We start from the raw sequence: 23,726 nt of genomic DNA, 5'->3' as shown, positions 1-23,726 counted from the left end.
ATGTGTGTGTATGTGTGTGTGTGTGTGTGTGTGTGTGTGTGTGTGTGTGTGTGTGTGTAGATCTGACATATTTTGTTTTCAATATTATGTCTATAAGAGTACAGCATAAGGAGAAATGCTTAATGTTTCCAGAAAACAAGATTAGTAGGATTAGTAGGATTTTGTTGATCACTGATACAGGGATGGATTCTGTATTTGTGATTGCCTCATCCTGAAAGGACAAAAGCATCACATGCAGTGGTAGTGCTGCACAAGTAAGACTACCACATTGATAGTTTCCTTTATTCTATCATGTCCTGGTTCCTGTATATGTTTCATCTTTTCTCTTTTAAGCCACACTGCAAAAAAAACAAAAAAAAAAAAAAACAGTGTTATGATTTGTCATCTTTTTGTCCTTTCTTTTTTAAAATTAAGGATTAGACACCTAACAGGCGTGTACTAGGAACCAGATCCAGTTTGGCAGAGTGCATCTGTTTTTCTCAGCTTGAAGATTTAATCATGACCACCCATGCCAGTAACAGCATATACCCAGTGAGTCAGGCTGTCTCTTGTGTGCCAGGCTCCTTCTATTGTGCCTTCAGTTTGTAAAGTGTTCACTGTCATGTCTTCTTGAATCAAGGTTGTATCTTTTTGTTGCTCTGGTACTCTATTTGCACCATCGCTGAGAGCACTGCCTTCATATAACACTCTTACAGCAGTGTTCTTCAAAAGCCAGCAGTCCCATCCTTACCATCAACAACACAACAATACGACCAGTTCGGCGGTTGCCTGGGAAACAGAGGAGTGACAGCATGTACTAGCATTTGATTGGTTGATGGTCGGGAGGGGTGGAGTCTTTGCCTTCGCTGCAATACTGAAATAGGGGAATTCTCACTCCTATACGCCCCCACCACCATCACAGCCCCCTTTGTTGCACTAATATCCCCTGCAGACTCCTGTCTCTATCTCTGTTTCTCTCTGCATCTATCCATTTCACACGGAGTCCGCTGTGCCTGTTGGCCAACTCTTCATCTTCCTCCATACCAACACAGGGAAAAATGTCTTCCAAGCTGCCAGCAGGTAAACAGAAACCCACATCCCCCTTCAGGAAAAGGGGAAGCCTGCAATATGCTGCCAGCACAGGTAAGAGACTCTGTTTATGATCCAACTACAAAACGTCATGATTTATAAATAGTTCAGAGGATATACATCACATGAATGCACTTACTATACATCTAGAGAGCATTACTGCAATTAGTACCTTTCTTTTTGGAAATGCACCACATCCTCTGTTGGTTTATCAAGATCTCTTGAATAGAGTGAAAGACGAGAGTGAACGTGATATGGTTCATTATGCATACATCCTAAACTAAACCTGCTGAGGAAAAAAAAATCACATCATGAATAAGCAATCGATCAAATGTGGTAGTTCATATAGTGTGTCATAAATAATCTAAGAGAGCTTATAAAATGTACCAGGGAGGTAGACGTGTAATAATTTAATCCAGTAGTTCCTGTTTTTATCCACACTATGTGTGGTGGTGAAAAGACGTGGTTCTGATTACAAAATGAGGAGTTGTGCTAAACTTACTGCACTGACGTGCTTAATATAAGTGCCAAAAAAACAGAGTCTGCCATGTGTGAGCTGCCACAGCAGGGGGCTATGATTAGCACATTTATAAGAGATATTTTCACTGTGGCCAATAAACATTACATAACTTTTACACAAGGCTTGAGTTTCATAAAAACCATCTTTATTGGGTACTGATGACGCTAAAAAAAAACAGCAAACTGTAACATGGTTGTATCAGAAAAGCGCATAAACAAGCATCAAACTCAGCATCAGATTTCTCTGACATGTTCATGTACGTGAGAGAAATTTGATCAGCTCCAGGTATGAATTTTGTGACCATGCTGCAGAGTTGCTAAAGAGGTGGAATAATTATCTAAGCTACACAATCTAACAGGTGGCTTGTGATTCGCACTCCACAGGAGATTACATCTGTTGATCCAAGAACTGAAACCTCTTAATTAATAATGACATAATATTATTTATTTTCCTTTCCTGAGAATAAAAAACTGAGCAGGTGAACATGACTTTAATTCTCACAATAAGTCTGTGCTTGTGTCCGTGTGATTTTTACAGAGAACAATTGAAACATGCTAAAAGGTTGCATAAAGGTTTCATCCAAAATGAACTTCTCTAAAAATTGGTGTGAAAAGCACTCAGGCCCACAGCGGCCACTCCACAATAACGAGGCAGTGTTTAGTGCGTGGGTGGATCCTCACCATTGTCTGATCACAGCATGGCGAACCTGACAGTTTAATGGCCCCATTACCTTCTAAATACAAAATAAATAAATAAATAAAATCTAAAGAGAATACACACCACCACAAAGAAGAAATTGCATAAAATGGAGATAATTAGTTATAATAGATATAATTTAATTAGGTACTGACTGGTTGCACAAATGGTTCTTTCAGGTTGTTCTATAAATTCAGAACAGTAAAGCAACTCGGTTAATGTTGTTTATATCATTTTAGCAAAATTGTAAAGATATCACGGATATTTTTAGAGGCAGTGAGTGAAATGTTTAAGGCCTTGCTCAATCAAAAGCACATTATATAGTTTCTATCTTGATTCTCTGTTATGGTTCCTTAACTATTTACAGTTATTATCTAGTCAATTGTCAACATGTATTGACTATTAGCCTTCGAATTGCTACACCATATTCTTTAGTTATTCATAACATAACCAATGAGGGTAAATTTATCTATCAAGCTATATCTTCCTGCCTTTATATTCAGCGATGACCTTTGGACTTCGACCCCTGAGGGAGTGACTGGGTAGGTCTTATCACTATTGGCTCTTCTGTGTTACTATACGGCTGGAATTACTTTACTGTCTTTCACAACCTTCCACCAGCTTACAGACCACTTCTGCATTAAGTTCTCTCATCTGTTCTACATACGTCATGTCTATCAATTCTAAAGAAACCGCTGGAGGGTCAAGACAAGGTAGGTAGGGCAAAATTCATGTTAATTATTTTCATGTAGAATTTCTTCGTATCTCTTCAAAGCTTAGCTGGCGTTCATTTATTATTATAATCAAATGTATTATTTTAATCAAACCTGTTATGAATTATGAGAGTGTGTGTGACCTGCGATGGGTTGGCACTCCGTCCAGGGTGTATCCTGCCTTGATGCCCGATGATGCCTGAGATAGGCACAGGCTCCCCGTGACCCGAGGTAGTTCGGATAAGCGGTAGAAAATGAATGAATGAATGAATGTTATGAATTATGTGTGAATAAACTGATCATAGTGGTTGTGTTATCGCCATACTTAGTGATATCCACATGGTGGAGCTGAAAGCACAGCACTGAGTTGCCATTTTATCATTTCTCAGCTTTTCTCTACCCCATTCATCAGTGTGTTAATGGATCACCACAGACACATTGTTGACCAGACATTACTTATGTGGGGGGAAAATTTAGCACAGCAGTCATGATGAAAAATATTTAGCTAAAGCAGCCCTATGGTCATAAACTAACAGTAATGAAGTGATAGAGACAATTAACACACATGGTGCGTGTAAAAAACGATCCATAATTTCTAAACAGAAGTTACCCCAACACAGAGGGAGTGTGATTTACAAAAACCTAAAAGAATATCTAATCAGAAGTCTCTAATTCTGATTAGAAGTGTCCCTAAGGTGATCGTTTTAATAAATAGACTATATGTACAAAAACATAGAACAGATATAAAAAAGTCTAGACATAAATCTATAAAATGATTTTTTATATAATAAATGAAACCAAGATAAATCATTTCATATCTTTATCCACCTTTAATGTGAAATTACACCATATAAAAAAGGAAATATAAAAATAAATAACCTAGTTGCATAAGTGTGCACACCTCTAAACTAATACTTTGTTGGAAGAACCTTTTGGTTTTATTTTCGCCACGCAGTCTTTTTGGGTAAGAGTCTATCAGCATGGCACATCTTGACTTGACCTACAGATATATATACTGATTTTGTCTTTGTCTAGAACATACAAAAACATTGCTCTTCTTTTGGTTAAGCTATTCCTTTGTTGATTTGGATGTGTTCTGTGGGTCATTGTCCTGCTAAAAGGTGAAATTCTTTTTCATCGTCTGCTCACTAGCAGGCACCTGAAGGAATTGCATTAAAATCAACTGGTATTTGCAGCCCCACACAAGTTCTGAGTGAAGAAATGTAGCACTAAAGCATGATGCTGCCACCACCATGCTGCAGTATGGGCATGATGTCCTTTTGGTGATGTGCTTTTGTTTTTTGCACCAAAAATCTAACATCTTTTGGAATTATTGTCTCATCAGAATATGACACATTTTGCCTCATGATTTAAGGTGATTTAGTTAATCCAATATTCCTGCAGCTCCTTTAATGTTTCTGTAGGCCTCTTGGCAGCCTTCCTGTTATGTTTTCTCTTGTCATTTTATACATTTTTGAGGGAAGCCTTCTTCTTGGTCATGGCACTATGGTGCACCATTTTCATTATTTGCTCAAGATGGCTTTTGCGGTGTTCCGTGATACAGCTTATGTTTTAGAAACTTATATACCCCTCTCCTGAGAAATAACTTGCAATAAATGAGATACCATACATGTTATCTCAGCTCTTCGTGGAGCATGGCTTCTATAGCAAGATGAAACCAAGATGATGCAAAGAAAATCCTACAAAAACAGCAATTCATTGATGACATCTGTATGATCATTACATTTGAACATGAGATTGAAGGTGAAAACAGCAGTATCCACAATTTTAAAAGGCTGGGTACACTTATGCAACCAGTCTGGAATTATGGAATCAGTCTGAAGCATTCAGGGGACACAGAGCATGTCACAGCTCATAGCACAGACTGACAGAACAGTGACCAGGGGCTCAGTCTAAAGATTTCTAATGGAGTCCTTCATTTCTACCCTCATAGTATTGTCCTTGGTCAGAGGAACTGATCATCCAAACAGCCAGAAGCTTGTGGTATAGTATATAACTCCCCAAAATAGTCCAGTTCAAGGTGATAAAAATACAAAAGATACAAAAGTTAAAAAAAAAAAAAAAAAGACACACATTCAAGACAGCTGATAATAGTAAATATCTCATTCTTTATACATTATATGTACAATATGAAATTAGTATTCAAACTAAGCTTAATATAATAGATATCGAGTTCTGTGTATTATACACTGTTACATAATACACAGCTGAGTGTCAAAACTGTATTTGTAAAAAAAAATATCCCCACCGGTTTCTGTCTTTTTTTCCTATTATTGATGTCTTAAAACACACACGCGCGCGCGCACACACACGCACACACACACACACACACACACACACACACACACAGATGTCGCCCACTCTGCTTTTGAGTGCGTGAAAAACTGTACATGCAATGCGGTCCTCACACTGCGTCACCGAGATGTACTAAAGAGAGATTAAGCAGAGGCCCTGCTATCCACAGAGGCAGCAGGGATGCTGCTAAGTCTCCCCCACCCCTGGCCCTGCACGCAGGTGGTACAGTCCGGTTGCGTGTCAGAGATATTTAAATGAGCAGAGGAACGACAGAGGCTGCCTCAGACAGCTGGCACAAACCAGGAAGAGGAGAGAGAGGGGGGAGTGGATCCATCCGTCCCATCAGTTTACTGTATGTATGGTTGAGTTAGAGAAACAGCAACAAGCATGCGGATGAATGAGTGAATCGGATCAAATGCTATAGTTTTGTGTTGCTGTAGAGTGCCTGTGTGGTCTGGCTAACCCCCCAACCCCCTCTTCCCATTCTCTCCTACTGTCTCTCTTTCTCTTTCCCCTGTGTGTCATTATAGAGAAACAACATTCATCCCTAAACCGGTAGACCATATCCATATCTCTCCTCAGCTGGATCATGCAGTTCCAAATGAGACGCCTGTTCTCTAATAGTCTCTCTTCACTCCTGCTTTTATCCCTCTTCTGTTTCTTTTTCCTTCCATTCTTATACCCTCAGCTGTTTTGCTGTCAGTGCACGCTTTCCCCCTGGGAAACACTACATCAATGTATATGTGTCTGTGCCTATGTGTGGGTGTTTGTTTGTGTGCGCGCGTGCGTGTGTGTGTGTGTTGACTAGAGGGACAGAGAGAGAGAGAGAGAGAGAGAGAGAGAGAGAGAGAGCGTGCAAAAAGAAGCTATTTCAGTGATGTTTATTGAGTGTCTCCAGCTCTGCTCTCAGTGTAAGGGCCTAAAACATACAGTGTGCGTTTGTGTGCGCGTGCGCTCTTCATTACTTTTTTACACTTTTATGTACTTTTTAAACAGCGGCAGAGTTAAGAGCGAGACGACGTTAATTACAGGCTAACATATAGCCTTAACGCCACATCAGCATTGGCCGTGTACATATAAAGGCACAGTAGCACAATTCATTCACTTACCACGTATCATTCTAAGAATCAGTCTGCTGATACAGAGCAAATACGCTCGAGCTAATAAGAGTGTAAATAAAGCATGATTTTAATGTAGTCAAACCTAGACGGGTTTAAGTGTAACTTATTTTTACAATCTTAACCCATAATTCACCCAATAACCTAAAAAAAAATGATAAAACACATCTAAAGTAAAATATTCAATTGTTTTCCGTTTTCATCACGCCGGTTAAATGCAGGTGTAAACAGCTCGAGGAGGTGCACGTGCCCAGCAGGTAATTATAGCCCATTATGAATAAAATGTTTTACCTTGTTGTTTGCTAATAGTTTTTCCCCCCTTAAACTTGGTATATAACACTAGATAAGCTGGAAGTTTTAACTTGGACCTTGATATCAAATGTGTAGAGTATAATATAGAGTATAATATTTGAGGTGCTGTTTGCATTTTTCATATTAAGCAGATCTTATTTCTTCTGCAAGCATTTAACGTATGAAACAACAATTTAATCACATTTAATTGACCATTGTTGTAAAAAAATAAAAAACTGTTCCCAATATATTACTGTAAAAAATGATCTGTATTTTTAATGATTTTGTCATATAATGCAACGTGAAATATCAAACACCCACTTTATTAGAAACAATTATTTAGGAAATTTTAAAATTTTATTATACAGCTTTAATACCATGCGTTGCAGGTCAGCTCATTGCACTTCTGTGTGTGTGAGAGAGAGTGTGTGTATGAGTGTGTGTGAGTGTGTGTGTATGAGTGTGTGTGTGTGAGAGAGAGAGGGGGAGTGTGTTCGGGTGTGTGTCAGATAAGGATAGACGGTACCATATGGCTTAACCCTTAAAACCCAAGCAGCCGGTGGGTCAACAGTTAAATCCCTATACACATGGGGGACTGACAGTAACTAGCTGCTCTCACATGCACCCAAATTTTCCACTCAGAATAAAAGCATTCATGTATTTAGAATGAGCCATACTTTTTGTTTGCTTCCACTCTGCATCACAATAAGCATTTGGTTTGAAAATGTGTTTAAACATTATTCCTGTTATACATTATTACAGTGTTATTCTCTATTGCCTCTTGATATGTTTTATACTATTGATAGTTATTGTAAGGTTTAACAGATTTACATTTACATTTACAGCATTTGGCAGACCAGATCACACCATAAACACTGATAATTCATGTGCAGTTCCCAAACATTGGCTTTGAATGTTGGAAACACTGCAAAATAAGTAATTCAAAACAGCTAATGTGTGCATTTTGTTATTTTCAAAAACTTTTGTGCTGCTGAATGTGGCATAAATATTAAACACTGAGCATAAAGTCTTCTTGCTATCCCTGTAAAAATGACATTTTTTACTGAAATACCAATCATTTCAAATGTTTCTTTAATACGAGCAGCTAAAAGCAGTGAATAGACTCACACACTCTTTGTTGTTATGGTAACCTTAACACTAAATCTGACTCATTGAATTTGCATAACTTACAAATAATGTGTATTTAAAAGGACAAATTACATATATAGCTTGTGCTGTAGATTTAACTCTTTTTAAACAGTTTTCATGGTATGATGTTCATACACCCCATTATTCCTATTATTCTTATGAATAAATAGGTATTTTTGTTATAGTCCTCTCACGTGCAGACTGTTCTACACATTCATTTCATGCTGCCTGCCTTCGTGGCAAAGCTAACATATGCAGAAAGTGAAGATTGTTGAGGCAGCAATAGCCACATTTCCCCACAATAACATCAACAATTCATCTGGCCTACATAATCATCAATAGTCATCAATAAACTGATTCTGCCTGGCATAATTCATGATCATGAAGACAATTCAAATTTACAGCTAGGCCACTTTCAGTCCATAAGTGAAAAGTATTTGATGCATTTAAGTCATTTCAAGCTGATCATTAGGCCTGTTTTTATTTTTTTTTTACCATTAGGATATTTTGCCCCACAATACACTTGCGACTGGCATGACATAACTGTCCCTTGTGTGCCTAAACCTAACCATATTTGACCCAGATTTCTCTGCTGTCTGTGTTGAGAGATTTGTACTTCATGGGCAGACACAAGAGCCAAGTGTCATCTATTTATCCTTGCTGATGATAAACTGATACGGAATGAATCAATACACTGCTTTTAGCAGCCAAAGTCAACTGCAATCATGAGGTCAGGCACCCTGAGTTTTTGTAAACATAATAAAACTTAATGGCTTCAATTCAATTTAGATCAATATTGTTGCTGAATGTAAACACAGCTATAATTTGTTTACATTGTTCTTTCTTTTGGGTAATCACAGGCATAATATCATAATATTAGTGCTTTCTCTATACACCCATAAAATAAGCACAAGGGACTGTACCCTAACTTGTTTCCACAATACACTTATACTCATCATGAAATGATTAAACAGCCATAGCTATTCAAAATAATAGCATTTATTCAAATTGAGAATAATCTAATCCTGTCCCTTACCTTCAGGATGGTGGAGTCTATAGTGTATTATGCATATGGATTTATAGTGTGTTTACTAACCCGGATTATGGTTTTGTGACTAAATTTAATTTACAGAGGGTTAACCTTGCTTGAGAGTTCCATATATTGCTTTATTCCAACCTTAAACCAAACAGAAGTGCAGAACACTTTCCCGAGTGTCCGTCATAGGATTAAGTATGAATTATAGCAGGAATGAAGCAAGCAATTTAGGAAAACTCGGTGAATAACCTCTTCATGAACCTCTTCAATTGTCAGTAATTCCTGTACATAAGCCATGTTTTCACAACTAAATTATTTTTTAGGAATTCAGAAAACCTTGGGTGTGTTTTCACTACAGGACATTTTTCAGTAACTCAGAAACTTTAGTCATTTATTTCTTTTTCCAAGAGTGGAACATTTCAGGAACCCCTTTAAGGAGCTCAGGAAATTTAAGTGCATTGCCACTACAGGAAGGAACCTTTCCAGTAGTTCTGAAACTTTTAAAAAATTATCAACTTACAATCTTGGATGAACCAGATCTGAGTGTCAAATTACTTGAGGCAAATGGTTTGAAAATGTTTCTTAACATCATATTTGAGTAAGAAAGGAAATGTAGTAAATTACCACAGGTCCAAAGACCTTGCTTGTACCTGAACTGTGTAGTTCTCATTCAGACTGTTTCACAAACCCTTTATTTTGGAATAGACCTGTCTTCACTGTCCTGTTTGAAAAAAAAAATGTCATTAAGATGTAACTCTGACATTCGGCCTTGCTCTGTTTTAAAGTTGGGTTGCTCGCACAGTTGTAAACAAACATTTGTGCCCACACAGTTGTGTCATTTCTGTTTGAACTGTGGGCGATATGGTGGCTCAGCAGGTAGCATTGCTACCTGACAGCTCCAAAAGCCTCAGTCCTGATCCTGAACTTGGCTTACTATCTGTCCTGCTTTTCTCTCCATGTTCTCCTCATGCGCATGTGGGTTTCCATTGGAATCTCAGGTTTCCTCCGCCCTCCAGAAACATAATGCCAGTTGCATTAGCTAGGATAAATTGTGTGAATGTGGAACTGTGTGATGCCTTCTATCTTCTGGCTTCCCATTCAGGATATTTCCTTGCTTCACAGACAGTGTACTGCAGTAAGCTCCAGATCGACCACGTCACTGACCAGGATAAAATGGTTACTGAATGTGAGTGATTGAATGAGTATGAACTGTTCCAACACTAGCAACATTGTTTAGCAACCTTGGGCTGGAGGAAGGGAGTTATTTTGGAACTATATACTAGTGAAGACTGCATCCTTTCAGGATTACTGATGAATCAGGCCATGGTAATTGAAGCTCATATATTGAACAGTAAGATCAGAATCTTTTAGGATTTGGTTGAGATATTCTGTAATAGTCTTATTGCTAGAAGCTCTTTGTGTTTAGACATGAAACATTGAAATTATGCCATGCTAGCTTTTGGGGGCACAGCAGTTTGGTGGTTATCAAGTTTTTTCTCATGTGTGTGGAGTTTTCATGTTCTCCCTCAAGTCCTCTGGGTTTTTCTTTGCTTACTCAGATTTATCCCCCATTCGAAAGACATGTGATGTATACTGATCGCCATCTGTAAATTGTCTATAGTGTGTGAACGGGTGTGTGCCCTGCGATAGGCTGACATCCTATATACAGTTGCATGTACCTTGCCTTGTACCCCTCGTCTCCTGGGGTAGGCTCCAGGTTCCCCATGACTCATTAGAATGTACAGTGTAGAAAATGGATGGATTCATTAAAATTGTCTAATTGGATTCTGGTTAAATGATATACGTGTTTTTTAAAACAATTGTGTGACTTGTGCTACCGTGCTAAATTAGAAATCCATTTCTTGTAGTCTGCAGTCATCTCATAAGAATGAAATGAGTAAAATTGGTTTTTGACTTTTGTGGATAGAATAGGTTTGGCATTATATAACCATGGAGCCTGCAGCTCCAAATATAACCTTCATTAAGAGATTAGACAGTAGGCAGCACGCTCGCCTGTGTGTCTGTGGTCCTGGACCTTCACTGTGTTATAGCCATTTTAACACACATGCTATTTTCCCACAGCATTTTGTCCCATCAGAAACCTGAGTGTTTCATAACTGTATGCCAGAGTATGCATGGGATGTAATAATAGGCTTTTTTTTATAATTACATGGCTACCCTGTGGAAGGGAGTAGGGAAATGACCAAAAAAGCGAGGAAGAAGAGAGACACACAGAGTAAGAGAACTAATCTGTGTGTTTACTTGCTGCCCCTATCTCTTTGTTAATGGTCTTTGGTAACGAGCAGCGACTGTGGTAATTATCCTCTCCATCTGCTCCATATCAACCCACATGTACAACTTGCAAACCAATCTCTACATGAGCCTGTTATTAGTCATGCAATTAAATCACTGAAATAAATTGTAGCATTAGCATTGAAAATAGTGAGAGGTTGAGTCATTCTAAATACCGTCTTTACCACATGCTGCCTCAGTTTGTATCATTTTATTTATTTACATATTTTTTTTATTTCTTATTTAACAAATTATTTTGTAAATGTTAGTAAAACTGTGTAACGGTAACATTAAATGAGGTAGCAAGCTTTTCTAAAATCTACTTAAACTGGTATTACTGTATAACAGTGCATGAAATTACACAAGAACAGAAATTACTAAGCTAAAATATTCAGACGTTTATCCTCAGCTGCCTCTGGACCTGTGCAGTGTAACTGTTTAATGATGCAGTGAGAGTTAGTAATTATGGTTTAGCCTAAAATAGGAATTTTTGGTGTGTGTGTGTTTATATCACACGCACATAGGTTTGGAACCAGAGGATTTCCTTTTAGGAACCATAGAATTGTCCCCAGAAGAGGCTGCAGCTTCTCACAAAAATTCAGCTTTTTCAGTTTTTTATTCAGTCAGTTCAGAACGTTTTCCTTTTGGTTGCTGAGCTTAAGGTTGGGGTTAAATATAGGTGTTGGATAACAAGAATTAGTAATGGAATTATATATAGTAAGAGTATAGTACAATGTGTGTGTGTGTGTGTGTGTGTGTGTGTGTGTGTCTGTGTGCGTGTGTCCGTGTGTCTGTGGGCAAGAGCTCCAGTGTCTCTGCAGAACAGGGGTAAGACTGCACTCTTTAAATATGCATGAGCTTTATGAATTTTTGATTACTGGTTACATCACACTGCACAGTCCAGAAAGGGTTGCAAAAAGTTCAAACCCAGTTTATTGAAAAGGTTCTCGTGCAAAGTCTGCTTATTATTAGTGAATTTAGTTTCTGATAAAAATGTTTCCAATAAAAAATCCACAGTGAGTAAGATAGCTGACTTGAACAATTAAATTACCCAGGAATGCAATTCAATCAGCTAACGCAATACTTACTAAACCTGGACAAACACACACACACACACACACACACAATTATGTTCTTTCACAGAAAAACTCCATTGTGTTGGAGACACAGCCATCTGTTGGTCTCTAGCCTTCAGTGTTTAACGATTTTTGCTATTTTCTGTCCTGCAGGAACAATAACAAAAACAGGAAAACATGTATGTGGATGCTGATAATGAATAAAACTTGGTTAGGTTTTCATAATAGGTCTGTTTCAAGCTCCCTCCCTTCCACCCTCTTTAAATTTCTCTCACTTTCTCTCTCCCTCCTTTTTTTCCTCTCTCTCCAGTAGACCTGCGTGGTGGACGTCATCTCTTGACTTTCCAGTATTCCTTGCCTGGCATCCCAGTAGCAAAGCACGGACCGATAGACCTGCGGACTTCCATGGATGGCAAATACAAAGAAATTGCTGAGGTGATTACTACAAACAACATTCACTTGTTCTTCATAGCTTGGGCTGAATCATTTATGAAACTCTTAATATTAGATGCTGATTGTTATTTTTTAATGTAATATTGACATGTTTTTTTGTTTGTTTCTGTTACTTGGTGGTGGAGATGGGCTGCTGTGTGACACATTATATTACAAGTGGAAAAGTCTGGCAAAAATAGCACTGACATGCTAATGTCTGTTGACTTTTAACCTCAGTGTGTATTTATCTTTTGGCCATAACATAAACACTGGAAACCATTTTAACAGCACCTTATAAACAAAACAGTCCTTAAAACGGTTTAGTATTTAAAGCAACAGGCACAAAGAGAAGACTACTCACTAATCATTTTTATTTTATTAACATAGCCATTGGCTCACACCTCAGAACCAGAACTTACTGATCAACTGACATTTATATAGTGTTAATTTCGTCACCTATTTTTAATTTAGTCTTAGTCTTAGTCTTGTGCCAAATGTCCTTGTTAGTTTTAGTCATATTTAGTCATTCACATATCTTTTTTTGTTAGTCAAGTTTTAGTCGACTAAAAGTCTCATCATTTTAGTCTAGTTTTAGTCGACTAAAAGTCTTTTAATTTTAATCTAGTTTTAGTCAAAAAATTGTAGCTTGACCACATCTGGAATCTATTGTAAGAATAAATACAACGAGGCCTCATTAAATGCAATAATATCAGGAACACAAGTGTTATAGTGGAAAAAAATAATTTAATGAAAAGCCTAAGATCAAAACTGTAGGTATATATATATATATATATATACATATATATATATATATATATATGTATATATATATATATATATAAATTTCTGTCACCAATTTTGAATAAGAAACAATATCAAGGCTGTAAAACTTGTCAAAACTCTGCGAATCACAAAAGTATCAGTGAGAAGTTGAGAACACTCGTTTAAACAGTGCATACACTAGGACTTGACTGCACATCACATTTTTTTACTTTATTGATACTGTTTTTAATCGTAATGCAAAGACCGGTCATTGGGACATAAGCTGTCATGTACAATAAAAAAGCCTGACTAGACCAGGGGTAGCTGCGAACTCGTTCTGAATATTTTAAAGGCGTAACAGCTTTAATCTCTCATGTCTATAGTTTCAATACCACATATTTAAGACAATTGTTAGGGTTGTTTGTTATTGTTGTGTTTGTGTTTTCTTCATTTTTAATATTTTTTTGTACATATTTTGGAACTATTTAGAGACTTTATATATATAAAGGGTTAACATGTTTATTTTTACATTCTCTCTTTTTGCATTTGTAATATTTTTTTGACCCCTTAACAAATCTTGTATCAATTAAGTAACTTTAGATTTGATAAATAGGGGCAATAAGCACGTCCGTTTGTGAATGTGAATGAATGAGCTAAGTCTGTCTGTCTAGGAGGGGAAAAAAGGGGGTTGGGCAGAAATTAGAAAATAACGTATCTCGAGCTGAATTGAATATCGCACCAATTTTGTGATTGGCTGTTATGTGGTGTGGGGCCAGGGTGGGCCAAGCCTCTGATTGGGTGGGTCAGGCCCACTCTGGCCCCCCGTGGAGCCGGGCCTGACACTACATTTATATTAGTGTACAACGCAGTGCTGTGGTGCTGTGATATCATTTGTGGTGCAGGTCAGAATCTCCCCCTTGAGCATTTACCTATAGAAATTTTTGTAAATGTAATCTATGTCTAGGACATGTGACTTTGACCAGCCTTTATAATGCTACATCTCCTACATTTTGTACTCAAACTGCTAACAGGTTAAACACCCAAGTTTAAAATCAAAATAATACAAGACTACTGATTTGATTAATTTAAATGCTGATTTTCTCTTTGTGTCTTCTGTGTAGGAAGTGTAGGTAATTTTAGGGGACACACAAAAAAAAAAAATATATAAACCCATCAGCCCCATTGCCGAGAAAATAAAGAATGTAACTGCCAGACCATTGTAATGAGCTTTACTGCTACTCTGATTTACATCTGTTCTGTGGTGTTTTTTACCAAAACAGGTGTCCTGTGGTAAAGTTAGACAAGTAAAACCAGAAGTATTCTGTTATTGGCTATAAGTCTAAAAGAGATGATGATGGATGATGTAAATTGAGCAAGAGCTGATGCTTATTCTTCATCTCTCTTGTCAAGAGCGGAGTTTAATCTAGTAGAACAACTGAAATATCTTAACATGTGAATGATTGAATAGTATGCATGGATGTTTGTGTGTTTTTGTGTGTATCTTGTGTTAGGAGCTGTTGTCGCGCACTCTGGCTGAGAGCGAGATGCGCAGTGCTCCGTACGAGTTTCCGGAGGACAGTCCCATCGAGCAGCTGGAGGAGAGGAGGCAAAGGCTTGAGAGACAGATCAGCCAGGATGTTAAGTAAGAAAATCCATCTCCTTGCTTTCAGACAAGTGCTTTTAATCATGTCAGAAAACAGAGTGATGCTTACACTAATAAGAGATTTATTACTCTAAGCCATCTGAAAGCAAATGTTAGGATGTGTGAGATGTTTTACTCAAGGCAAAGCTAAACAACATCATCATCTTCTAAACTACCAGAGTGGTTTGGTGTCTTTATCATTTATGGGCTAGTGCATTAATAAGTAATTTCTCTGTCATTGACACACAGGTATGAGCCTGACATTCTTCTCCGAGCCAAGCAGGACTTTATGAAGACAGACAGTGCTGCTGACCTTGAGTGAGCTTGCAACCTCTTCTTGACATTTGGCTCTTGACAAGCACCCATGATGCCTTAAAATCTACTTTATTTTTGCCTTTGTTCAGGTATCTGAAAGAGCAGAGTGAAGCACAGCTGGATCTATATCCAGAGCATGAGCTCATACCAGAGAGGGAGTACCAGAGAGTCTCCATCTCTGGAGAAGAACAATGTGGTGTAAGAGAGAAAGTATATTTTCATTTGAGAAATAAAAAGAATATAACTTTAAGCTTGGGGGGCACGGTGGCTTAGTGGTTAGCACGTTCGCCTCACACCTCCAGGGTCGGGGTTCGATTCCCGCCTCCACCTTGTGTGTGTGGAGTTTGCATGTTCTCCCCGTGCCTCGGGGGTTTCCTCCGGGTACTCCGGTTTCCTCCCCCAGTCCAAAGACATGCATGGTAGGTTGATTGGCATCTCTGGAAAAATTGTCCGTAGTGTGTGATTGTGTGAGTGAATGAGAGAGTGTGTGTGCCCTGCGATGGGTTGGCGCTCCGTCCAGGGTGTATCCTGCCTTGGTGCCCAGTGACGCCTGAGATAGGCACAGGCTCCCCGTGACCCGAGTAGTTCGGATAAGCGGTAGAAGATGAATGAATGAATGAACTTTAAGCTTGCATTAACCTATTAATTAACAATTTTAAATGCAGTTCAAACAACTTTACAGTCTGAAGAAAAAAAAGAACATACCAGTTAAAGTTCTGAGTTCGGACAATATATATGTTTTAGTAATTAAACCTGTTTATTAACTTAAAAATGAGAATGTTATGTTTATCCCTTTCCCCAGGTTCCCTTCACAGACCTGCTAGATGCTGCTAAGTGTGTGGTGAAAGCTCTGTTCATCAGAGAGAAGTACATGGCTCTGTCCATGCAGAGCTTTTGCAGGACCACTGCTCGATACTTGACAGAGCTTGGAGACAGGCCTCTGGAACTCAATGTATACCAGGATTTGCCTGAGACCTCCATAACTTCAGGCAGGTTTTGTGTGTAAATATGAATAATGAGAGAAAGTGGCATGCCTCGTTTTGGAGGTATTTGATAATAAGGGACCACATTGTTTTCTTGTATATGTATGTCATATTGAATATTTTTCTCCAGATGCTCCTGTCCACCCACCGGTCTCAAGAACCCACCCTTATGATGGTTTAGACCCAAATAGCTTTCCACCAGACATGGCCTACAGCTGCAAGATGATAGATGGTGTCGTACATGTGTTTACTCATAAGAGCAATATGGAAAAGTGAGAATTTTGCTGTCATTTACAATTTCATTTTTGAAGTGTCAAAGTGTTTTTATACCTCAGGAATATGGAGCTAACACAGTAGTATGCCTAAAGTGTCCTTGAGTGGTAAAAGCTAGAGTAGTATTAATTGCTTACAAAGAGCACTCCATAGCTATTATACTGTATATAATGTTAAAAACCATTATCATTTCCTACCAGAGCCGTAGAGCTGGATCTTCCCTATCCTGATTTGCAAGAGTATATAGCTGACATGAATGTCATGATGGCTCTCATCATTAACGGACCAGTGTAAGTGACGCACAGCCCTTTAATACAATCCAGGATCAAGGTACATTGTTGTCTGTCTTGTGCTGATGGTGTAATACTGAATAATTGTCATACACACATAAACATGAAATGTGTCAGTTTTTTAGTGCCTTAATTGTGTTGTTATTTTTTTCTGAAACAATTTATTAGGTTAACAATAGTAGCATAATACTGGGCATGAACCATTTATTGTTCTGTAACAATTGTCCAGTGTAGTTTTGAGGATTATTTTATTCCCAGCTTTTGGGCTTGTCAACAGAAAATCATTTTGTTATCGGCGACTGCAGTACCTGAGCTCCAAGTTTCAGATGCACATACTCTTGAATGAAATGAAGGAGTTGGCAGCTCAGAAGAAAGTTCCTCATCGGGATTTCTACAACATACGCAAGGTAAATATCTGGATCTGTTCAGTCTGGAAACAATTACTGCTTTCCTTTAAACAAGTTTATGTGGCTTTAGGATAAAATAGCACCTGATGTTTATAGAAACACATTTTAGATATTTTATTAGTACTTGTATTATCATGCCTCTGTTTTTCTCTCTCTTGTCTCAGGTGGACACACATATCCACGCTTCATCCTGCATGAATCAAAAGCACCTTCTACGCTTCATTAAGAGGGCCATGAAGAAGTACCCTAAGGAGATAGTCCACGTGGAGAAAGGCCGAGAACAGACGCTTATGGAGGTCTTTGAGTCAATGAATCTGACAGCATTTGACCTCAGCGTGGACACACTCGACATGCATGCGGTAAGATCTCATCTGTATTAGTATGGAATACTCCTTGAAACTACAGCTGCAGATTCACTTTCTTCTTCCTGTTGGCTTAGGATCGAAACACGTTCCATCGCTTTGACAAGTTCAACTCCAAGTACAACCCAATTGGAGAGTCCATCCTCCGGGAGATTTTTATTAAAACAGACAACCATATTGAAGGGAAATACTTTGGACACATTATCAAGGTATATTTTGCTGATTTACAGTGCACATGTAATTTAGGTGATTTAGGTACATCTATGATCTCTGAGATGATTTTCTTTGTTTGATACATTTTCTTTGATACATCTTTGTTGGGTGAACCATCAGCACTGAAATCAGCAAAAATTACATCTTAGTGTTAAAATATCTTTAAAAAACCAAATATAAGCATATTAATCCTATTTCTAGGCATATTTTTAAGCTTCACAATTTTTGTTCTATTCACGGACATTTTCTTAATTTCTAGAAAAAAGCCAGAGAAACAGACTCTGTAAAGCTTAAAATAGTAAAATATAGATAGAATATTAAGATATTATCACTTTCTAAGTGATATCTTACTAAGCTGTCTCAAGGACAAAGATTAAAGAACATGTTTAGAGTCAGAAAGATGATCCCACTAAAATTGAGGAACACTATGAATAAAAATGATTTTAGGTATAGCTTGTGTAATTGAGCGTTTCTTATAGTAAGAAAACTCACTTTCTCACTGTTTTTTCATTTGATTAACAAAACATAAATAAGTCACACTCAGTCTGAGTGATATATAATTCATATTTTGTTGCCTTGTAGCTTGTATAAATTATTTCCTCATCCCCTGCTTTGCATTTCAGGAGGTGATGGAGGATCTTGAGGAAAGTAAATATCAGAACGTCGAGTTGCGTCTGTCCATCTATGGCCGTTCCAGGGATGAGTGGGATAAGCTGGCACTGTGGGCCGTCAAGCACAGAGTCTACTCTGATAACGTGCGCTGGCTCGTCCAAGTGCCTCGTCTGTTGTGAGTACCTTCATGTTACAGTCACATTAAATAACATTTTATTTCATATTAGTAAAGCCACTTATACAACAAAATATTTTTTGGACTTTGGTGCCATTTTTAGTAAGAATGTGAAAGGAACCTGTTAATAAGTGAGTCTCTCCTCTGCAGTGATGTCTATCACACTAAGAAACAGCTGAGTAATTTCCAGGAGATGTTGGAAAACATCTTCATGCCTCTGTTTGAAGTCACCATCAACCCAAGCAGCCACCCAGAGCTGCATGCCTTCCTGCAACATGTGAGCATTTAGCTGACATTATTAAAGTCTTTAGAGGTCTGTGTAGAACTGGTATTAGCACCAGGTTAACTCCTACAGTAAATGTGGTTTGGTTTCTTTTAAAATGTTGTGTAACAAAATGCTGCTGTGTCCATTAGGTGGTTGGGTTTGACAGTGTGGATGACGAGTCCAAACCAGAGCACCACATCTTTAACCTGGACAGTCCTCTACCTGCAAACTGGATAGAGGAAGATAATCCACCATATTCTTACTATCTCTATTACACGTTTGCCAATATGACTGTGCTAAACCACCTGCGCAGGTATTTCTCATACAATGTCTGATAATAGAGTTGTTTATAGATGTTTAAGAGTCTCTGTGTTCAACATGAGACGCTATGTTTATTCGAGATGTTATAATTAAATATTATCATGAATATTTTAACACTAACACTGGTTCCCACAACACTGGTTCCCACAATAAATACAAAACAAAGTTATGGAACGACAGATAAGGTTTTATTTATCATATATTTATAATTTATTCATCATGACTAGAATGTCTTTGAAGAACAGCAGTGATTAAAGGAATTACTAGGTTTACTATCATACCGGGTACAAATTAAGATAATATACCAGTCATGTTCTTGAAAAAAAGGATAGGATTTGAATATCATTTACTTATGAGTTCTGACAGTATTGTAATATACAGTACTATATGTACAGTAAATTTGCAGCCAGTGGCACAGGAAATACTTTACAGGTAGATGGAAGAGTGGATTACAGTAAATATCAATTGTTGAAGCAAATATGACATTGTCAACAAGCTAAAAAGAGAGTGATTTCTGCAACAGGACATTGATCCAAAACATATGAAAAAAAAAACACAATGAGCTACTTCAAGAAACACATGACGAAGCTTGTTTATTCTATGACTTCTGTATTCAGTCAGTTTTGTATATTTCCATTTATTTTATATTTTCCACCCAAAAATGAAAACTTACAGATAAATGTTTGTATGTCAGTAAAGAAATCAATATCTTACATAACAGACCAATTTTTAGACAAAAACATAATATACGCTTTTGAGATTTGAAAGCAAAAGAAGAAGCATGTGCAAAAGTGTCTTCAGAGGAACTGCGGCACAATCTCTAAGATGCTCAAGCAAACTTTCTGCACAAATTGCACCAGACACCTATGGGATCTTTGCTGTTTTTTGTTTTTTTTTATGTGGCAAAACTTTACAACAGTACAACAGCATACTGTATATATTGTATGTACCTTATGTTAGTAAGGTTATGACTTATTAAAAAGTGTACATGAACACTAATTATTGTTTCCTACAGGAGCAGGAACTTCAATACCTTTGTGCTGAGGCCACACTGTGGTGAAGCAGGACCAATTCACCACCTGGTGTCTGGCTTTATGCTCTCAGAGAACATTTCCCATGGCCTGCTGCTCAGGAAGGTAAAATATGACTTTACCTTTTAGGTTTTTAAGATTTTTTTTAACTAGTCATAATTAGGGTTGATTAATGCAATTTTTTAATTGCAATGCCAAACAGGGATTTATAATAATGTGCTTGATCTTATATTTTATAATTATGATGGTAACAACACAGGGACTTGTGGACAATCCACTTAAGCAGTTTAATAGATTTGCTGCACTTTGTAGCAGTCTAAATTATAGCAGCAACCACTTTAGTTTGCAAAATTACAAGAGATGTAAAAAAAAAAAAAAAAAAAAAAAAGCAGGTGCCTAGGATCTGGCTGTTATACAGTTAAGGATAACAATAACTAACATTTTATGGATGTTCAGAAGAATAAACAAAAAGTATGAATAGACGAAATGTGAGACATAAATAAATTATTATTATATGAATATTTAAAGTAATATTTGTTTATTAATAAATTTACATTTTTGCATTACTGTGGTGTAAAAACCTTTGTGACAGTTACATTTACATTTTTATGGCATTTGGTATATGCAACTTAAAGGGGTCAGAACATTAAAAATCAACTCCAGGGTTTATTTATTATTATTTTCTTTTAACAGCTATTAATGTACTTTATTCTTATTGTGCATAGATTATAACACATTTAACATTAAGTTACATTTTATGCACAGTCACTGCATGTAGAATACCTACAATATAAAAAAATATTTTTACTGCTTGGAAAATGATTTTCATGCCTATACAGAGCTTGTAAATCTATGTAGCTGTAATTAATGAATAGTAGACAGGATTGTGAGAAGAGACACAGGTGTGTTTGTGTATGTGTTATGTTCCCTCCAGGCTCCTGTGCTGCAGTATCTGTATTATCTGGCTCAGATCGGCATTGCCATGTCTCCTCTGAGCAACAACAGCTTGTTCCTTAGCTACCATCGCAATCCGCTGCCTGAATATCTGTCCAGGGGCCTAATGGTCTCCTTATCTACTGACGACCCTCTGCAATTTCACTTCACAAAGGTCAGAGTCTGTTCAACAACAGCATTTACTTAGACACAGAGAGATTCAGCTGAAAATACAGGCTAAAGCATTTGTTTAGAGTCAATGTTGGGCTATTTTGTTAACTGGGAAGCATAAATAATTTGCATCTAGCATGCATAAAGCATCTAATTGTATGTGTATTTCAGGAGCCATTAATGGAGGAGTACAGTATAGCTGCTCAGGTGTGGAAGTTGAGCTCGTGTGATATGTGTGAGCTGGCAAGAAACAGTGTACTTATGAGCGGTTTCTCCCACAAGGTGTTGAATCACTCTGCAACAGCAAAGACACACACACACATACACACACACACATCATGACTATGCACAATGACAAAGCACTCATGAAAGGCTAGAGGATACATGTTGTATGTGGAATAAGATGTAATGTGTGTCTACTAAAATTGGCAAAATAATACATACAGTTTTTCTGTCAATCATACCAGCACCACACACTGCAGTGTCACTGCTGGAAGTCAACATGGTGATCCCATTCTACTGATAGAAAGTTAAAAAGGGCTGTCAGATATTCTACAATCAATAAATAAATATATATAAAGTTCATCTAGTAATGAGACATTGTATTATTCGCAGAAAAGATATACTAATTATGAATGATTAATACTACTGCAATATTGACTTAGCTTGAATCATGAATAAATATTTATAAATATGAATAAAACATAATAAAAGGTTTCAGGCACAGTGCAATATATCATGCAGATTCTGATCAATTAAATCTGATCTAATTAAAATTCTGTTGTATTCGGCCTTCTGTTGTAGTAGCCCATCAACCTGAAGGTGTTGTTTGTTTTGAGATGCTCAACCAGTGTTGTATTTAAGTTACTCTAGACTTTTCAACAAGGTGTTTCAGCCTGCAGACTCTCTACTCTGAGAATTTAATTAATTTTTTTTTTTTTTACACTTTTGTTCTGTAAACTCTATAGACTGTTGTATGTGAAAATCCACGGAGCTTCTGAAATACTGAAACCAGCCCATCTGGCACCAACAGCCATGTCACAATGCCATGTCACACCTGCATCTGCATGATATTTTGCACTTTGCTGCTTCCAAATGATTGGCTGGTTAAGTAACTGCATTAATGTACAGGTGTTCTAATGAAGTGGATTGTGAGTGAATGTTTTCTGCATTATGACTGTATAGGTGAAGACTTACTGGCTGGGCCCCAACAACACCAGAGAAGGTCCAGAAAGCAACGACATCCGCCGGACCAATGTCCCTGACATTCGTGTGGCATACAGATTTGAGACACTGTGCGAAGAGTTGAATCTGATCACCCAGGCAGTGAGGAGCGAGGAGCTAGAGACCATTGAAGAGGAGGCTCCATGCATGAGCACAGTGCAGAGTGCACAGTAGGGAAAGAGAACAGTAGCACCAAGCAGAGCGTATGAACGGGGCTGTTTGAGGAAACTGGTAGTCAGTCATATCTGAGGTGATACATGGTGTGTTAAACTGATGTTAAACATAGTGCATAACACAAAAAAGAAAAGTGAACATTTCAAAGTTGTGCATGCTCTTTTGAATGTAAACTAGATTACTGAGCCTGTCTTCAGTATTGCCTGCAGAAACACCATTCCTGAAAGTTATTCAACTCACTTTGTCAACAGCCAGTAGTTTGCACCAATGGTCACAGCTCCCATCAGATATTACCATAAAAAAAAGATGCCATGGCCCCAGCAAGCATGACAAACCAATGCGCCGCTATATGTTGGTGTACCTTTGTGGTGTTGGTGTTGTTATTGTTCAAGGAGTTATTTATAGCATTATCAAAATCTGGCCTGGCACATCCTATGACACCTGACTGGGATTAATTAGATGATGGGCATCAAAACTGGTGCATTAGGGATAGTTTTAATTGGAAATCAATGCCATGAACAATGATTATGTGTCAGAACTGCTTTTCCACAGTGATTGATGATAAATGAACATCTCATCCTTTTTTCTTTGTCAGACACATTTGGATCATGTTGACTTGTACCTGGTACCTATGTTATTTACTGGTTTATTTAGTGCATATAACCATTGAAACCACAGTTTCTTTTATACATGTATGTACTTGGAATTCTGTATTGAATTATTTATTGCAACTGAAAAAACAAGTAAACTTTATTTTCCTCTTCTGTGTTCTCTATGTAATAACTAGTTGTGTTTGATCTTTCATCATTCACTAATGATTTAAAGTATAAAACAATATGTTGGCAGTTTTGTTCACCTCTGAATAA

The 23,726-nt window shown here is 37.6% G+C and overlaps 1 protein-coding gene across 7 annotated transcripts; it reads left to right on the top strand.

The window, feature by feature from the left end:
- The first annotated feature begins 953 nt into the window (after positions 1-953).
- Positions 954-23,623, top strand: ampd2b (adenosine monophosphate deaminase 2b). Of its 7 annotated transcripts, none has more exons than XM_060881119.1 (18): positions 954-1,122; positions 12,589-12,710; positions 14,981-15,111; positions 15,361-15,429; positions 15,516-15,624; positions 16,229-16,415; positions 16,540-16,681; positions 16,883-16,972; positions 17,250-17,379; positions 17,544-17,738; positions 17,819-17,950; positions 18,578-18,741; positions 18,892-19,018; positions 19,156-19,319; positions 20,343-20,463; positions 21,293-21,466; positions 21,634-21,744; positions 22,648-23,623. In XM_060881119.1, the coding sequence occupies exons 1-18, from the start codon at positions 1,038-1,040 to the stop codon at positions 22,858-22,860; spliced, it is 2,466 nt and encodes an 821-aa protein (XP_060737102.1). In that variant the 5' UTR covers positions 954-1,037; the 3' UTR covers positions 22,861-23,623. The 7 variants fall into 7 exon arrangements, with proteins under 7 accessions (XP_060737102.1, XP_060737101.1, XP_060737104.1 ...); XM_060881118.1 differs by having other exon boundaries at positions 12,586-12,710; XM_060881121.1 differs by lacking the exon at positions 954-1,122 and adding an exon at positions 2,847-2,997.
- Positions 23,624-23,726: the final 103 nt, after the last annotated feature.

This window comes from Tachysurus vachellii, chromosome 11 (assembly GCF_030014155.1).
Source record: "Tachysurus vachellii isolate PV-2020 chromosome 11, HZAU_Pvac_v1, whole genome shotgun sequence".
Classification (NCBI taxonomy): Eukaryota; Metazoa; Chordata; class Actinopteri; order Siluriformes; family Bagridae; genus Tachysurus; species Tachysurus vachellii.
The sequence above is the reverse complement of the archived record's forward strand: the minus strand, read 5'-3'. Positions and strand labels throughout refer to the sequence as shown.